Source organism: Anabrus simplex, chromosome 2 (assembly GCF_040414725.1).
Source record: "Anabrus simplex isolate iqAnaSimp1 chromosome 2, ASM4041472v1, whole genome shotgun sequence".
NCBI lineage: Eukaryota > Metazoa > Arthropoda > Insecta > Orthoptera > Tettigoniidae > Anabrus > Anabrus simplex.
Window position 1 is genome coordinate 172283857 of NC_090266.1, and position 19013 is coordinate 172302869.

The following is a 19013-nucleotide window of genomic DNA, read 5'->3' on the forward strand; positions in this document are numbered from 1 at the left end:
TGATAAGTGTGAAAACTACCGCAGCATTAGTTTAGTATCTCATGCCTGCAAAATTTTAACACGTATTATTTACAGAAGAATGGAAAAACAAGTGGGAGCTCAGTTGGGAGAAGATTAATTTGGCTTCAGAAGAAATATAGGAACACGTGAAGCAATCCTGACTTTACGTCTGATCTTAGAGGATCGAATCAAGAAGGACAAGCCCACGTTCATGGCATTCGTAGATCTAGAAAAAAGCATTCGATAATGTTGATTGGACCAAGCTATTTAAGATTCTGAAGATGATTGGGATCAGATACCGAGAACGAAGAATTATCTACAATCTGTATAAAAATCAGTCTGCAGTGATAAGAATCGAAGACTTTGAAAAAGAAGCAGCAATCCAGAAAGGAGTGAGGCAAAGCTGCAGTTTTCCCCCCCTCCTTTTCAATGTTTACATAGAACAGGCAGTAAAGGAAATCAAAGAGGAATTTGGAAAGGGAATCACAGTCCAAGGAGAGGAAATCAAAACCTTGAGATTTGCCGATGTTGTTGTTATTTTATCTGAGACTGCAGAAGATCTTGAGAAGCTGCTGAATGGTATGGACGAAGTCTTGGGTAACGAGTACAAGATGATAATAAATAAGTCCAAAACAAAAGTAATGGAGTTCAGTCGAACGAAGGCAGGTGATGCAGGAAATATTAGATTAGGAAATGCAGTCTTAAAGGAAGTAGATGAATATTGTTACTTGTATAGTAAAATAACTAACGATGGCAGAAGTAAGGAGGACATAAAATGCAGACTAGCACAAGCAAGAAAGAGCTTTCTTAAGAAAAGAAATTTGCTTACTTCAGATATTGATATGAGAATTAGAAAAATGTTTTTGAAGACTTTCGTGTGGAGCGTGGCATTTTATGGAAGTGAAACATGGACGATAACTAGCTCAGAAAGGAAGAGAATAGAAGCTTTTGAAATGTGGTGTTACAGAAGAATGTTGAAGGTGATATGGATAGATCGAATCACGAATGAAGAGATACTGAATCAAATTGCGGAGAGGAGATATATTTGGCTAAATTTGACGAGAAGAAGAGATAGAATGATAGGTCACATCTTAAGACATCCAGGACTACTTCAGTTAGTTTTTGAAGGGAGTGTAGGCGGTAAGAACGGTAGGGGCAGACCAAGGTATGAATATGATAAGCAGATTAGAGTAGATGTAGGATGCAATAGTTACGTAGAAATGAAAAGGTTAGCACAGGATAGGGTGGCATGGAGAGCTGCATAAAACCAGTCTATGGTCTGATGACTCAAACAAAAACAAAATGGGCACCAGATCCATCATACACTATATTATAACCGACTTTGAATTCAGGAAATCTATTAGGGGGATGCAGATATTCCGAGGATTTTTCGATGATGCGGACTGCTATCTAATCTGTAGTGATCTAAGTGGTTTAAGGGATACTCTAGCAAAAACAGCGAAGGAAAATCTAGGAAAGACTGTGTGTACAGATGGGAAAAGTGAACATCCTTGGTGGGACGACGAGATGAGGGCAGCATATTGGTGTATCAGCGTATCAGAAATGGCCACAAGCACTAAGGACTGGTGTAGAGAGCGATTCTTACGTAGAAGAAAGAACAGGAGCGAAACTAATCATTGGAGAGTCGAAAAGGAAGTTGTGGGAAGATTTTGGTAATAATCTGGAAAGGCTTGGCCAAGCGGCGGGGAAATTTTTCTGGACACTAATAAAATCTTTTAGAAAGGAAGGGAAAAAGGAAATTTGTTCGCTTATTTCAAGTGCTGAGTTTAGAGCGCCTGGCACTTTCTTGCACTTAACCTCATTCCCACACTTACCTGCAGATATATTAACATATAACCTAGCAGATTTGCATTATACTAACACTCTCACATGTTTTAATACTGAACATTAACCAATATGTTTTGGGTAAATCAGGTGAACTCATAGTAGATCTGAGAGAATCGCTGGACAGGTGGAAGAAATAATTTGAACGTGAATGGAAATCTCTCTGTTGGGGTCACGAAAAACCAAGTTCATGGGAAGGAGATTAATTATGTTAACATATTACGCTTGAGGAAGTAGAATGAACGATAAATAAACATCATTGTCATAAAGAAGCAGGAATAGATGAAATCATACCAGAAATGGTTAAATATAGTGGGAAGGCAGGTATGAAATAGCTTGACAGAGTAATAAGGTTAGCATGGAGTGTAAGCGAAATACCTTCTGACTGGACGAAAGCAGTATCTGTAAGCAATGGAACAGGAAGGAATATAACAACTATCGAGGTATTTCATTTGTCAGTGTGCCTGGCATGGTGTTCACTGGCATTTTGCAAGGGAGTCTGCGATCAGTGGTTGAGATAAAAATGGATGAAAAACAGTACAATTTCAGACCACAGAGACTGACAGAATCAGATTTTCAGTATGCGCCGGGTAATTGAAAAAATGCTACGAAGAATAGACAGTTATTTTTAAGTTTCGTTCATCTAGAGGGTGCATGTGGCAGTGTACGGAGGGATTATGGGGTTAAGGGTAGATTACTAAAAGCATTCAAAGGCATAATGAGTTCTTAGTTCATGGTACTTTCAGAGGTTAGGCAAGGCCATAATCTTTCACCTTTGATGTTCGTAGTTTACATAGATCATCTACTGAAAAGTATGCAGTGGCTGGGAGGAACTGAGTTAGCGGGAAATGTGCAGTAGTGAGCAGTTTGGCCTTTGTTGACGACTTGGTCTTAGTGGCAAACTGTGCTAAAAGCCTGCAACCGAGCTTGATAGCTGCAGTCGCTTAAGTGCGGCCAGTATCCAGTATTCGGGAGATCGTGGGTTCGAGCCCCACTGTCGGCAGCCCTGAAGATGGTTTTTCGTGGTTTCCCATTTTCACACCAGGCAAATGCTGGGGCTGTACCTTAATTAAGGCCACGGCCGTTTCCTTCCCACTCCTAGCCCCTTCCTGCCTCATCGTCGCCATAAGACCTATCTGTGTCCGCGCGACGTAAAGCAAATAACAAGAAAAGCCTGCAATCTAACATCTTAAAACCTGAAAATAGGTGCAGTGAATATGGTATGAAACTTAGCATTTCCAAGGTTAAAGTGATGACCGAGTGAGTTGGCCGTGCGGTTAGGGTCGCTCAGATGTGAGCTTATATTCGGGAGATAGTGGTTTTGAATCCCACTGTCGGCAGCCCTGAAGATGGTTTTCCGTAGTTTCTCATTTTTACACCAGGCAAATGCTGGGGCTGTACTTAAACTGAGGCCTCGGCCGCTTCCTTCCCTCTCCTAGCCCTTACCTCTCCCATCGGCGCCATAAAACCTGTCTGTGTTAGTGCGACAGAAGCAAATTGTTAAAATACAAAACAAGCAACTAAAGTAATGTCAGAAGGTAGGAAACCTAAGATAATTAAATATCTGGTCGAAAATACAAACCTGGAACAGGTAGATCATATCAAGTATTTAGGATGTATATTCTCCCAAGATGGTGGTATAGTGAGTGAGATTCAAGGTACAGCATAGCTAATGCAATGAGCTCACAGTTGCGATCAACGGTATTTTGTCAGGAAGAAATCAGCTCCCGGACGAAACTTTCTTTACACCAAACTCTTTTTAGACCAACTTTGCTATACGGCACTGAAAGATGGATGGACTTAGGCTATCTTATTCATAAGTTAGAAATTACAGACATGAAAGTAGCGAGAATGAACTCTGGCAAAATCAGGTGGGAACAATGGCGGAGGGTAGTCGGCATAAATATGTGATGGCTAAGTTAAAACTACACTCGATGGATGAAGCGTTAAGCATAAACCGCCTTCGGTGTTGGGTCATGTGAAGTGAATGGAGGAGGATAGATTACCTGGGAGAGTAATGGACCTTGTCATGGAAAATAAGATAATTAGAAGGAAATCAAGACAACGATGTTTAAACTCGCTTTCTAATTATTTAAAGTAAGGGGTATGGAACTAAACGAGGACACAGAGCAAGTTATAAATACAGGATTGTAGAGGCATTTAGTTAATTCACGGAGGCTTGCAGATTGAACGCTGAAAGGCATAACAATCCATAATGACTATGTATGTATGTATGTATGTATGTATGTATGTATGTATGTATGTGTGTGTGTAAGTATGTATGTATGTATGTATGTATGTATGTATGTATGTATGTATGTATGTATGTATGTATGTATGTATGTATGTATGTATGTATGTATGTATGTATGTATGTATGTTTACAATTGTAAAGAAATGAAGGTTCAATCTTTAATACCTTCTTCATATTTCTATGAAACGTTCACTGCCGGAAATACATACCTATTCAACATTTCAAATATTGATCAGACAAAGCTGGTATTGACCAGAAATGTGTATCTACAACCTCCTTATTTGTCCACGATGTTACGTCGAAATGTTATTTATTTATTTTTATTGTTTGCTGTCCTTTCTTTAAATGGAATGCCCCACATTTCAGATACTTACGTGACCTAGATCTGAGTCTTCGCATGATATATCTACTTGTAGATTTAGTATGGATCAAAGAATCAGTCATCGGTTTGAAACATAAAATCTGCTACTGTATTTTATTCAGTACAGTTGTTCATTCTCCATTGAAGAATTTATGTGGATTAAATTGAATCATGGAATTCTGAATCATCAGAATGTTCATTTGTTGTGTGTCACTATAAATCATTTCTGTAATTACCTAACACTTATAATTTGTTTCATAAAACCAATATTTCATTTCAGGTTCTTGTGTTTCTTTGTGTTCAGAAAACAATTACATTTCTGACGTTGCTTATGTCTTATTATCCTAATACAGACCGTCCAGTGCCACCCGGCAAGGCTCAAGTGGTGACCACCCTGGGACGCTCCGTCACTCTTTCCTGGTCCATGCCGGAGGATGACGGCGGCTGCAAAATTGGAAATTATATCGTAGAGTACTACAGGGTAAGATACACAGAGTTTCAGATGCATCATATATTTAATATTAAATGATAATATTTTGTTAAGTTAATTTGGTCCCAAACTTAACCAATCTGCAGTCTTGAATGTAAGGAACTTATACAGTATAATCCCACTGCTTTAATGAATGACACTTATGTTTACGAAAGTGGTCCGTCATTCATGTATGAATTGGCTTAACTTGTAGAAATATGAGGATTATATGCAACGAAAAATTTGAAATAACATTTATTGATGAACTTTAAATGTCCTTAAGTGGGCACCAGGTTGCTAGGTAGTCATCTTAATTTTCTTTGGCAATTTGAAGATACAGGGAGTTTAAATGTCACAGTATCAATATTAACATACATTAATTATACCAGATAGTCGATACTGTATCAGCTCTTAGATAACTTTTCGGAGATAGGACAAATTACGATCGAGAGTTGTGAGCGCCTTTACTGGTGCCTCTGAATGGTGCCAGCGTAGATTGTGCCACCTGTATATTACAATGCCAAAGAATTGCGTTAGGCAGAGTCAGAGGCGTAACGTTGGGGCCTGGAGGGCCTGCATTGCAGGCGGGCCCGGGCCTTTAAGGGGCCCACAGACACCTCGCAAACAATGAAATAAATATATAGCCTATGGTCCTGGCAGTTTTGTAGAATCAGTGTAAATAGTTTGTTTTCCTACTTGTATGTAGAGGAATTACTATTTGCTTGCATCTAGCAGAAGTTATTATAGCACAGCTGTAAACAATGTTTGCCTTTGCCGTCACTCACAACACTTCGACATGACTTACTTGACGTAATTCCTGTTGTTCCTTGTGGAACATAGGGCATCAACAAAGCATCTCCATCTAATCCTGTTGTCAGCCAACCTCTTCACCTATCTCCAGGTCTTGCCTTCTTCCATTGCCTCCATGTGTACAGATCTTCGCCACGTTTGTTTGGGCCTTCCTCTCCTCCTTTTACCCTGCGGGTTCCAATCCAGTGCCTCTCTCTCGATGGCTTCATTCCCTTTCCTCAACGTATGCCCTATCCATTTCCATTTCCGCCGCTTTATCTGTATGGCCATCTCGGTTTCACCCGTCCTTCTCCATAGTTCATGATTGGAGATTACTTCCGGCCAGTAGATGTTTAAAATCTTCCTTAAACAGCGGTTGACAAAGGTCTGCAACTTGGAGGTAATCGCTTTAGTCACCTTCCAGGTCTCGGACCCATACAGTAGAACAGCCTTGACATTACTTCGGAAAATGCGAAGTTTGGTCTTGATAGATATTTTGTTGTTCTTCCATACCGGATAGAGCCGAACAAAAGCACCGTTCGCTTTTTGTATACGTTGAGAAACATCCTGTACTGCTCCTCCATCTTTGGAAACTACACTGCCCAAGTAGGTGAAACTATCCACATCCTCTATAGGTTCATCGCTGAAGACAAATAGGTCTAGTTTGTTGGTGTTCATCCTTAGGGCCTTGGTCTTCTTTGAGTTAATCGTTAGTCCCACCTTTTTTCCTTCTTTTACCAAGTCTTCAATCTTTGATTGCATTTCACCATGTGCCTCAGACAGGAAACACACATCGTCAGCGAAGTCTAGGTCTTCTAACCTATTTGCCAATCCCCACTGGATACCACGTTTCACATTTCGTGTTACATTTCGCATTACCGCATCAATCACCACCAGGAACAAGGTTGGCGAGATGATACAACCTTGACGTACTCCTGAACGTACAGATATAGGTTCAGATACACGGCCCTCATGTATGACTCTGCATGTATAATCACGGTATGTTTCCTGAATGAGGTTGGTAATTTGTGATCGCACACCATACCGCTTCACTTCCTTCCACATAGCTTCTCTGTTGATCGAATCAAAAGCTTTTTCGAAATCGATGAACACTGCATAGAGGCGAGATGACCATTCAGCACACTGCTCCAGAATTATCCTCAAGGTGTTTATTTGGTCTACACACGAGCGATTTGATCGAAAGCCTGCCTGTTCCCGTCGGAGCCTCAAGTTGATATACTCCTTAATTCTGTTTAACAAAACCCTGGTGAAGACTTTGCCAGGGACTGAAAGAAGCGTAATGCCCCTCCAGTTGTTACAGTTTGACGTATCGCCCTTCTTTGGCAACTTCACCAGCAAACCACATTTCCAATCTGTCGGCATTTCTCCATTAAGCCATATCTTCTCAAATAGCGGCTGCAACATATTGGCAGTGGTATCCATATCAACCTTCATGACTTCTGCTGGAATATTATCAATACCTGCTGCCTTACCAATATGTAACTCTCTCAATGCCCGCTTGATTTCCTCCACTGTTGGAATGCAGACTTTAATCCTTGGGTCAGGCTGGGTTTCTTCCTCTTCTTCGCCTTCTCCGGCATCTACTTGCTCCTCCAAGGAGTGGTTTAACACTGCAGAGAAATGTTCCTGCCATCGCTTCAGTTGATCCTCGGAGTTTGTTAGGAGGACACCATCTTTGTTTCTGACTGGACGGTTTTTCTGCATCTGCTTCCTTGCCAGAACTCTGGTGATGGTATAGAGTTCTCGAAGATTTCCCTTTCTGGCTGCCTCCTCTGCTTGTTGAGATAGGTCATCTATCCATTTCCTTTGATCTCTCCTCACACTTCTCTTTACTTCCTTATCCTTCGCAGCATATTTGGATTGCAATTCTGCCTTCCTTGCTCGTGTCTTACATGCATTCATTACTTCCTTTATCTCTTTCCTTTGTCTGATAATTTCCCATGTCTGGTCAGTCATCCAGTCTTTTTTCCTCCTGTCCTTAAAACCCAGGATATTTTCACTTACTTCAGTAAATACAGATCTAGTCTTCACCCATTTTTCCTCAATAGTTTCATCCTCCACCTCCGTTAGTGCTTGGAACCGATTCTTTAGTTCTGTCCTGAAGGCTTCTTTCACATTTCTGTCATCCCTTAGCTTTCCAACATCATATCGCTTCCTTATTTGCTCTATCCTTCTCTTTTGTGCCTGTATCTTCATTCTAAAGGTAGCCACAACAAGATGGTGATCACTACCAATGTCTACACCTCTCTTATTCCTCACATCCAACAATGAACTCCTCCACCGTCGTCCAATAGCCACATGATCTATCTGGTTTTCTGTCCTATGATCCGGTGATACCCATGTCACCTTATGGCAGTCTTTATGTGGAAATATAGTACCACCAATAACCAAATCGTGGCTTGCACAGAAGTCCACAAATAGCTGTCCATTCTCATTTCGTTCCCCTAAACCATGCCTTCCCATAATATGTTCAAGTCCTTCGTTGTCCTGTCCCACTTTTGCATTCAAATCTCCTCCAACTAGGATGATATCCTTCCTTTTCTGTTTCTTAACCGTTCTATTAAGATGTCCATAGAACGTCTGTTTGTCTTCCTCCTCCGCTGACTCCGTAGGTGCATAGCATACTATCAACACAATGTTTCTAATATTGGTCTTAAAACGTGCCACTATAATCCTTTCCGTCACTGGGTACCACTCCATAAGGCTCCTCTTGGCCTCCTTATCCATTAATATACCCACACCTCCATAACTCGCTCCGTCGCCCTCGGGTCTTCCAGAGTATATAAATGTAGCTCCATCATGGGTTACCAGTTCACCAAACTCACTCCATCTTACCTCACTCAAACCTAGGATGTTCAGGCCATAACTCGTCATACATGCCACTGCCTGTCGTAGCCTTCCACTTTCCCGCAGAGTCCTCACATTCCATAGCCCAATTTTCATTAGCCTTTTCAAGCCAAAGGTCGTCATCTTCGGATCCGTCCGGTTTCTCATTGTTGATATTTCTGTAATAAGGTAATTTAAGGTTGTGCGAGTTATTGGCCCACAGCACCCGAGCTTGGTGGTGGGGCTGCCACCTACGCCTCCAAGCCTGCTGTTTTCTGTTGGGGTAGTCTCCCTTAGCCTTTGAAGATCCCTCTTCACCACAAGGCAGTGGTTTTCCTCTTTATTTTACCCCAAGAGGAAGGGTTGCCTCCCCCGCCAACTTTGCCGTACCAAAGGTCTCCTTCTCCGCCTCAGTTGCCGTTAAGGACTTTACAAGAGCCCCGTTAGCCGTTACTTTTCAGGGTTCCTGTAAGGCCTTCACAGCAACCGTAGCGGTCCTGGGGCACACAAGGTCCCCGCTGTACTTCACCCTTACAGGCTATCCCCTACTTCGTACCGTTGCCCGTCCCCCACGACGTGGACGATGGGTTGGACTTATGGGGGACACACTTCGACATGCTTCTCACAAAAGTCTTGCACCAAATTATTTTAAAATAATTACAGCAAAGAAAACCGATACCAAAATATCAAATTTTAGTTAGAAAATGATACTTTCTTGATGTGTAGCGCATCTGAGATCGTATTATGCACAGATTTTTGGGAAACATTTAGCTTTTATCACACATATATTCAACAATGTATAATACCAATAAAAAGTAGATGTAAAAAACTGTCAATTCAGTTTCGAACGAGCTAACTTAGCGCAAATACTTTTTTTTTGCTATTTGTTTTACGCCGCACCGACCCAGATAGGTCTTATGGCGACGATGGGACAGGAAAGGCCTAGGAATGGGAAGGAAACGGGCGTGGCCTCAATTAAGGTACAGCCCCAGCTTTTTCTTGGTGTGAAAGTGGGAAACCACGGAAAACCATCTTCAGGGCTGCCGACAGTAGGGTTCGAACCCACTATCTCCCGGATGCGAGCTCACAGCACGCAAATACTATCAGTTGTGCTGAATAATAATTTCAAGCTTTATTTGAACAGTTTTGGATCGAAATTTGTTCATATTTTTCCTGTGTTGTAATCGAAAACAATATTTATAACGGAGACTTTGGGATCGGTTACAGAGTATAGTTCCGTAGTTACTGTAAAATGAAACCAATTTTAAGTACGAACAACTAAGTGGTGTATGATTCATCAGCTTAGGCGACAAAACACGGAGGAAGCCAAATAAAACATATTAAAATTATATTGTAATACCCTTAAAGTAGTGAATAATCCCTTTGTTTATATAATTTGACAATATATTGCATATTATCTACCTGTTGTAATTCAATTTATATTAGTTATTTGTGAGTTTTACATTTTATTAGAGGGGGAAACGAAATTTTATTTCACATTCGTTACGCCCCTGGGCAGAATTCGAATTCTAAGTGATCTTGACGATATACGTGCTCAATAGTTGTGGTTAATTCTTAACCTTCATTCACGTCTTTGAAATACAATATAAGATTTCTAGGTAGATCTCGATTCAAAGTTAAATATTATTTGCTATACAAGGGAAAAGATTATGATGGGCAGCAGTAACAGAATTCCTGGCCTCCCTGACACTCAGTTTTTGACTAAGCATTTTTTTTTACAATTGATCTTACGTCACACCGACACAGATAGGTCTTATGGCGACGATGGGGTAGGAAAGGGCTAGGAGTGGGAAGGAAGCGGTCGTGGCCTTAATTAAGGTACAGCCCCAGTATTTGCCTGGTTTAAAAATGGGAAACCACGTAAAACCATCTTCAGTGCTGCTGACAGTGGGGTTCGAACCCACTATCTCTTGGATGCAAGCTCACAGCTGCGCGCCCCTAACCGCACGGTCAAGTCACCCGGTTTTTGTCTTTGCCTACCACAATGTGCTCTACATGACATGAAACAATCCTCAACCTGTTTGCAATCATTCACCCGGGTCAGGAATGGAAGGAAAGAAGCCCCCATCCAGCGGCAAGGATAGGAATTGTGCCGGCTGCCAAAACCTGTCGCACTCCTCTGGAGCAATGATTAATAACTGGCAGATGAATTGAAATGACATTGGAGAGTGTTGCTGCAATGAATGAAGGCAGTGAAATCGGAGTACCCGCAGAAAAAGACTGTCCTACCTCCGCTTTGTCCAGCACCTATCTTACATGGAGTGACCGGGATTCGAACCAAGGAACCCAGTGGTGAGAGGCCGTTGCCACGTAAGCCAAGGAGGCTCATGCTCTGTATGATATGTAAGAGGTAAAATATTAGAAAATGAACCACAATTTACCTCAAGAAAAACACTCTATCATGAATAGGGCCCGGATTTTTTAAAAATGCATATGCGCATATGCAATTGCATATTTTGACATATTTTGAGGGTTAGTGCATATTCTAGACGTAACAGCATATTCCGGTATATAATGTCTGAATTTAAGGATAATTACAAGAACTACTAAAATAAAACTGTTTTGTACATCCCTAGCTAGTTGCCTATTTTATGTGCATCCCTCGCTAGTTGGTATTTTCGACTGTCTGTGTAACTGCACTTTACTTTCACAACTGACAATGGCAACAGATAGCTTAGGTGTGGGTAGGCAGGCTTGGACTTCCCTGAATTCCTTTCTCTACCACAGCAGATAATAATCTCAGGGGGCTGGGCACTTGGTCAGGACAGAAGTATCTTCAGTTCACTAGTTACGTTCCATTTTAATGCCCTGCATCTCATTTCTAAAAGTGTTAGTTTTTAAAAAATGCCTAAGGAAAAGAGCAGCAGAAGAGATTTACTAAATCAGTGGGTGTCGGGTAATAGGGACTATTCAACAGATGGTGTCATCATGTACTGTCAAGTTTGCTCAAAGGAAGTGAAATGTGAAAAGAAATTTCAGCTTGAACAGCATTCAAAAACAACTGCACATATTAAAGCAAAGGAGGAGAAGAACAGCACACCACAACTACTTCTTACGCAGGTAATTCCCAAGTCCTGTATTCTTAATACATTTTCAAATGATCTTTGTAGGGCTTTCGTATGCAGCAACATTCCATGGAATAAATTAAACAATCCAGTGCTGCGATCATTTCTCGAGAAATATTGCGTAAATCAAAAAATACCAGATGAATCAACTCTTAGGAAAAGTTACCTACCTCCGCTATATGAATCTACCCTGGAATTGATCCGTTCTGATATCGGAAGGAACTGTGTCTGGATATCGGTGGATGAGACAACGGATTCGTGTGGCCGCTACATAGCAAATTTCGTGGTTGGTAAATTACATCCAGACGAACCCGGTAAGCCACATCTTCTTGCTTGTAAAGTACTAGAGAAAAGCAACCATAGCACAATAGCAAGATTTGTAAATGATTCTCTGCGACTATTGTGGCCATCTGAAATTGAGACTAATTGTTGTAAAGTGCTTGTACTGCTCACAGATGCAGCTTCGTATATGTTGAAAGCAGCAAAGGCCCTCCAAGTATTTTATCCAAAACTCATACACGTAACCTGTTTAGCGCACGGATTACACCGCATTGCAGAAGAAATACGCGCACAGTTTCCAGCTGTTAACAATTTAATTGGATGTGGGAAGAAACTGTTTCTGAAAGCACCAGCTCGTGTCCAGCTCTACAAAGATTGTCTACCTGAAGTTCCTTTGCCACCTGAACCTGTCCTGACTAGGTGGGGGACATAGTTATCTGCAGTATCATTTTATCAGGAACATTTCAATGAAGTGAAAGAAGTGGTTACAAAACTTGAAGATGAACATATTGCGTGTGTCCGTGATGCAAAAGGTTTGTTTGAAACCGCTACTGTTTATCAAGATGTGAATTTCATTCATGCACATTTTTCTAAACTTCCAAAAGCCATTGAGAGCTTAGAATCTTCTGGTACTCCCCTCCATGAATCACTTGATCTCGTTGAAAAAGCTGCATCTTCGTTGAATTACGCTCCAGGCGAAATTGGAGAGAAGATTAAATGCAAGTTAGAAAAGGTGTTGAATTCGAACCCAGAACTGAAGAAGATTAAGTTAATTAGTCAATACTTGAGTGGAACTAGGGTATCCTTGCCAGATGTATGCTCCGAAACGTTGGTGCCCATGTATAAGTACTGTCCAATTACGTCAGTTGATGTAGAACGATCATTTTCAGCCTATAAACTCATTTTGACGGACAACAGACATAGTTTGTCTCCAGAAAACATTGAAAGACTACTAGTTACCTATTGTGATGCTTCTTTTCGCAATAAATGATACCTGTAAATAGGTAAGTGAATAAAATTGCATGTTTTTAAGAGCATATTTCCTTATTTTCCGTGCATATATTGTAACTTTTTAGTGCATATTTGCATGCATATTTTCAGGTTTTTAGTGCATATAAATCCGGGCCCTAATCATGAATTATGGGGTCCAGGCGTTAATAAAAGTAACGAATTTGTTCTAGCTCATATCAAAAGACATAGTGCATTGCGAGTACTACTTCTTTGCGGAAAAAAAGATATACCCATAAAACTAGGAAATGTTGTTTGCAAATAGTTCGATTCGGAGAGCGAAAAATGAATTTTAGAGCGTTTTTCTCAAAGAATAAAGAAGTCGTTCAAGTTCGCCTCTGTGGTGTAGTGGTTAGTGAGATTAGCTGCCACCCCCGGAGGCCCCACTTCTCCTCCAGGCAAATGCCGGGATGGTACCTAAGTTAAGGACACGACGGCTTCCTTCCCTCTTCCTTGTCTATCCCGTCCGATCTCCCCCCCCCCTATGAGGCCTCTGTCCAGCATAGCAGGTGAGGCTGCCTGGGTGAGGTACTGGTCCTACTTCCCAGTTGTATCACCAGACCGAACGTCTCGCGCTCCAGGACAGTGTCCTTGAGGTGGTATAGGTGGGAACCCTCGCTGATTCCGAGGGAAAAAGCCAACCCTGGAGGGTAAACAGGTTAAGAAAGAAAGAAAGAAAGAAAGAAAGAAGTCGTTCAAAATATTCATTAGCCATACAATCCCAGAGCAATGCACATTACCTCAAGTGGGGGTATATTACTCTGTAGTACACATTCAGTTCCGCCTCTGTGGTGTAGTGGTTAGTGTGATTAGGTGCCACCCCCGGAGGCCCGGGTTCGATTCCCGGCTCTGCCACGAAATTTGCAAAGTGGTACGAGGGCTGGAACAGGGTACACTCAGCCTCGGGAGGTCAACCGAGTAGAGGTGGGTTCGATTCACACCTTCACCATCCTCGAAGTGGTTTTCCGTGTTTTCCCACTTCTCCTCCACGCAAACGCTGGGATGGTATCTAAATTAAGGCCACTGACGTTTCCTTCCCTCTTCCTTGCCTGTCCTTTCCAATCTTCCCATCCCTGCCCTGTTCAGCATAGCAGGTGAGGCCGCATGGGCGAGGTATTGGTCATACTCCCCAGATGTATCCCTCGACCCAAAGTCTCGCGCTCCAGGACACTACTGCCCTTGGGGTGGTAGAGTTGGGATCTCTCGCTGAGTCCGAGGGAAAAACCGACCCTGGAGGGTAAACAGATTAAGAAGAAGAAGAAAAAAAGAAGTACACTTTCAGTTAGGTATTCGCAAATTAAGGAACGTTTAGAAATAAAACTTCCTTATTATCTGTAAGGAAATGAATGGCCAAGTGTTATCTCACCTCTGTCTGGCTCCATGGCTAGATGGTTAGCATACTGGCCTTGGTCCAGGGGGTCCCCGGTTCGATTCCCGTCAGGGTCGGGTATTTTAATCATCATTTGGTTAACTTCGTTGGCACGGGTTCTGGGTGTATTTGTCGTCTTCATCAACATTTCATCCTCATCACGACGCGCAGGTCACGTACGGGAGTTAAATCGAAACGACCTGCATCTGGCGAGCCGAACATGTCCTGGGACACTCCCGGCACTAAAAGCCATACGCCATTTCTTTTTTCTTTACCTACTTCTCCACTTAGTCGCCCAGGATATTCTGGCACTTTTACGTCGAGACCGGTTGTAAACATTCGCCTCCTTCGACAGTGACACTTCCAAACTGTAGGATGGGCGTGGAATTATTTCCAAAAGAAATTCACACAAGTCTTGTATATTCCTGTTAGTATGCATTTCGGTCTTTGCACCGTTCAAAATTCACCTGTTGTCGAAGATGAAGGAAAACCTCGCTCGTAAAAATTTGACAATAATAAAGATTTATAGAATACTGTTATAGACAGGTTGAAGTAACTGGTTTTACGGGAAGATGAAACGTACTGTGCAGTAAGTGGAAACTGAAGACATGATACCAGCCATGCTCGGTGAATAATAATGATCTGTGATATCATATGAATCGTATGACTTTTGATTCTAACCAGTAAAATCCTGGAGTGTAGTTCGGAAATTATTTCAGAAACTTTGTCTGTCGGTTCAGAGTAGTCTGTTGGCAAATAAGACAATATAAGGTTCCGATCTGCACTGGTATCTGAAGAAAAATCTCGAAAGTCCATAGATACGCTACACAAAGTAACTTTATCCAACTGAAAACCTTGCAATGGACGTTGGCCAGATTGGGCGACTGGGAGTCTCTCAATATCAAGTAGGTCCCCAATTTCCAGAGATCCTGAAGAATCCACAGTCAAGACCTGAACATATTGTTTTATATAATTTTACAATTGCTTGTGACTTTGAAAGACTCACGGAATGTAATCAGGGTTGTTAAACTAATTGTCGAATTCACCACTTCATATTTTCTTTTTATTACAGATTGGATGGAACGTCTGGTTGAAAGCAGCTACTTGCCGTCAGCTAACAACAACATTAGGAGACCTAATTGAGGGCTCAGAATACAAGTTTCGGGTAAAAGCTGAAAACCCTTATGGAGTCAGCGATCCAAGCGAGGAATCGGACGTGGTCTTCATCCCGGATCCAAAGCGTGGGCAAGTAATATCTCAGATTATTCATTTTCTCATGGCAAAGGACAATATGTACCAATTTAAGAAGACCCAGAACGTTGTACAACAAGAATGTAAAACTGAAAATTTGTTAGTATGCTCTTTCCGGGAACTGTCCATGTGAGGCAGTGCAGTAGTAATGCTTAATGGTACATTAGACTTGGTTAAATACACTCATAAAAATCGTTTTACATTACACTCGTCACTAGCGCTGGATTCTTGAATATTCATAGCTAAATGGTTAGCGTGCTGGCCTTTGGTCACAGGGGTCCCGAGTTCGGTTCCCGCCAGGGTCGGGAATGTTAACCTTAATTGGTTAATTTTGCAGGCAAGGGGGCTGGGTGTATGTGCCGTCTTCATCATCATTTCATTCTCATCATGACGCGCAGGTCGCCTACGGGCATCAAATAAAAACCTGCATCTGGCAAGCCGAACTTGTCCTCGGACACTCCCGGCACTAAAAGCCATACGCCATTTCATTTCATCTGCAGACAAAAGAGTCGACCTTTAAGTTCATCGTAAATATGACAACACCTGTATGTAGCCCAAATTACAGACATAACGTCAAATTCAAATGGTAGGCAACATTTCAGTTGAAATTGTAGCACCAGTAAGGAATCATTAGAGTCGTGTTGTGAACAGTGTGTTGAAAGTCCATGATGTTGAGAAGGACAAGGTGGTCAACACGTGGTCGTGTCTGCAAAATCACTTAACGTGAAGAAGGATTGCCAACGAGGGAAGTTGCTCAGTGACTACGAGTAAATCAGTACTGTTGATGACTTAGCCCGCATACGTCACCTGCATTTTACATCTGTAGCCGATGACCGCTTTCTCCTATTACTGGCTCGGAGGATCCCCGATATACACACGACAGGACTGGCTACAAGATGTAGTGTTTCGAATCAGATCGTTTAAAACACTTTGCATGATGCCAATCTTCATTCCTATCGGCCATGGCAATTTCCATTTCGTACATCTCAATTTCAGACACCCCATTGCAGATGGCGAGAATTCATGCTAAATGGGCGTTCCAGAATTAGTATAGGGTGCTGTTTACAGACGAATGCCGCAGGTGTCTGAACCCAGATGATCTCAGACAACGCCTTTCAAACACTGTGCCAGACGTGTGCTGTAAGCTGGTGGCTCATTGTTATTCTGACATTACACTTCTCTCGGTGGTTGCGAGAATATTAAATGTTACTATGCGTTCTCCACGCAATAATGGAATCGTATCACCAGCATTTTAGAGAGCATTTCATTCTAACAGACGTTAACTCGTATCTAATGTGAAAATATCTTTTAACACCTTTCTTTGTCGTTCCAGTAACACCCGAATAGAGTGTCGATGTTATATTTAATCATGTCGTGAATCACTATTTCCAGATTTACTGCAAATTAAGGCTTACATTAAGTGGGGCTGTCAGGAGGCATCCTCAGCACGCTGTCTACAGAAGTGTTCGGTTAATCTGATGAATAGAATAGAATATATTTATTTATCACCTACGGGATGTCCCAATTACAGACGATGTGATAGAAAATTAAATAATATATAAAAATATATACATAGATACATATATAGACAAACATACAGATATACACCTGCACATATTTTATAAAGACTACTCTCATAATTATCACGTTCGACCCTTGAGAAGAGCTTTCCGAATTGCAGTGTAAGGGTGGTGAAAAACGTCGAGCGACCCTTCCAGCTGATTTATGGTCCTAAGCGCCTGCATGAACCAATAATTTTCATGTGCAACTGTCCTACATTTGGGCACGTGGAATGTACATTTCTGCCTTGTTCGCCTGCTTGAAACATGAAGTGGAATCAACCCCAGTATAGCCGGAGAGTCCACTTTACTCCTCAAGCATTTAGTCGCTAACATTGCATTCGCACATTTTCGGCGCGTTGCCAGCGTATTCATTCCAAGAATGTTTACAAATTCTTCATACCTGCTTGAAGACAGTGGCATGCCCAGGAATCCAAAACTAATCCACTTCATGAACCTTATCTCTACTCTCTCGAGATGGTATATGTGGCCTATCTGATACGGAGCCACACCTCACAACCATACTCTAGAGAGGGTCTCACCAAGGAACAAAACAGTGTTTTGGCACATGTAGTGTTATTGAAATCTCTACAACTCCTTTTGACAAACCTCAGTAGTCTGAAAGATTTCTTAATAATATTATCGATGTGTGTCTCAAAGGGTAAGTCATTCCTGTTACTAAGAATTACACCTAGGTCATTAAACTCCTCCACACGATGTAAAACTTCTCCACTGCTTTCATATCTGTAAAATAAAAGTGTTAATTTTCGACTAAATGACATGCCACCACACTTAACTTTATTTACTCTGAGGGACCACTTTCACACCACTCGCATATTTGTTTCAAATCTGCTTGTAGATAATCGCTGTCACTGTCTTCATCTATGACTTTGTATAGTTTCAAGTCGTCAGCGTACAAGAGACATTCATGCTTTGAGCGACTGTAGTTCATTCAGAAACAAAAAAAGTAGAAGAGACCCTAACAGTGATCCCTGCGGGACGCCAGATGAACGTTGGTAGGGGTCAGAGATCAAAACCTCGGACTTGACAAAACATATTCGTTTTGTGAAGTAACTCTTCAGCCACTCGAAAATACTCCCGGACACTCCATACGTTAACAGCTTCCTCAACAAGGTCTCGCGTTGTAAAGAGTTGAAGGCTTTGGAGAAATCAGTATATATCACATCAACCTGTTTACCTTTCTCCAATGCATCTGAAAATGATAAATAAACTGCCAGATTGGTAACAGTTGATCTGACTTTAACGAATCCATGCTGTGATGGGTCTATGTACTGACTAAAGAGTCATACTTTCTCCGCCACCTTCGATAAAAGTGAAAGCATCACTACTGGTCTATAATTATCGAGTAACACCTTATCACCTTTCTTGAAGATAGGGGTTACGTAACCCATTATCCACTCGGCTGAAAAACACCCACCCTTAAATGATTTATTTTCAATTACACATAGTGTAATTGGCAGTTGGGAAGCACATGCACGGAGGACGATGTCAGGTATCTCGTCAGGCCCACATGATTTGTTGATATCTACCGATGACAGGATCCCTGTCACTTGTCACACAAGTTTGAACAGACACTGGATCTATTGAAAATGGGAGAGAAAAAGGTGCATTGCAGGGCTCGGAAGGAGAATGGTACTTCGAGAAAGTCTGCTCAAACGCGTATAGAATTTCATCTTTTTCGTGGATTTCCGTTCCGTTTATTAGCATAGTGGGAGGCAGACGGGAAGATTTTCTTTTATTATTAACTAGCAATTACCCGCGGCTTCGCTCGCGTGGATTTTGTATTTTGATCAAACTAATCGTTCCTCGGCCTTGTACTAAGACATTATCTGAAAATTCCTAAAGTATAAAAACTCACCCAAAAATTGAGTTTCA

General features: G+C 41.7%; 1 protein-coding gene across 1 annotated transcript in view; it reads left to right on the plus strand.

The window, feature by feature from the left end:
• MnM (myomesin and myosin binding protein) overlaps nucleotides 1–19013 on the plus strand; it is a 228052-nt gene that overhangs the window by 158313 nt on the left and 50726 nt on the right. The window contains exons 6-7 of the mRNA XM_067140443.2: nucleotides 4814–4941; nucleotides 15380–15552. Coding sequence (XP_066996544.2) covers nucleotides 4814–4941; nucleotides 15380–15552 — 301 coding nt within the window. The remainder of the gene's footprint in view (nucleotides 1–4813; nucleotides 4942–15379; nucleotides 15553–19013) is intronic.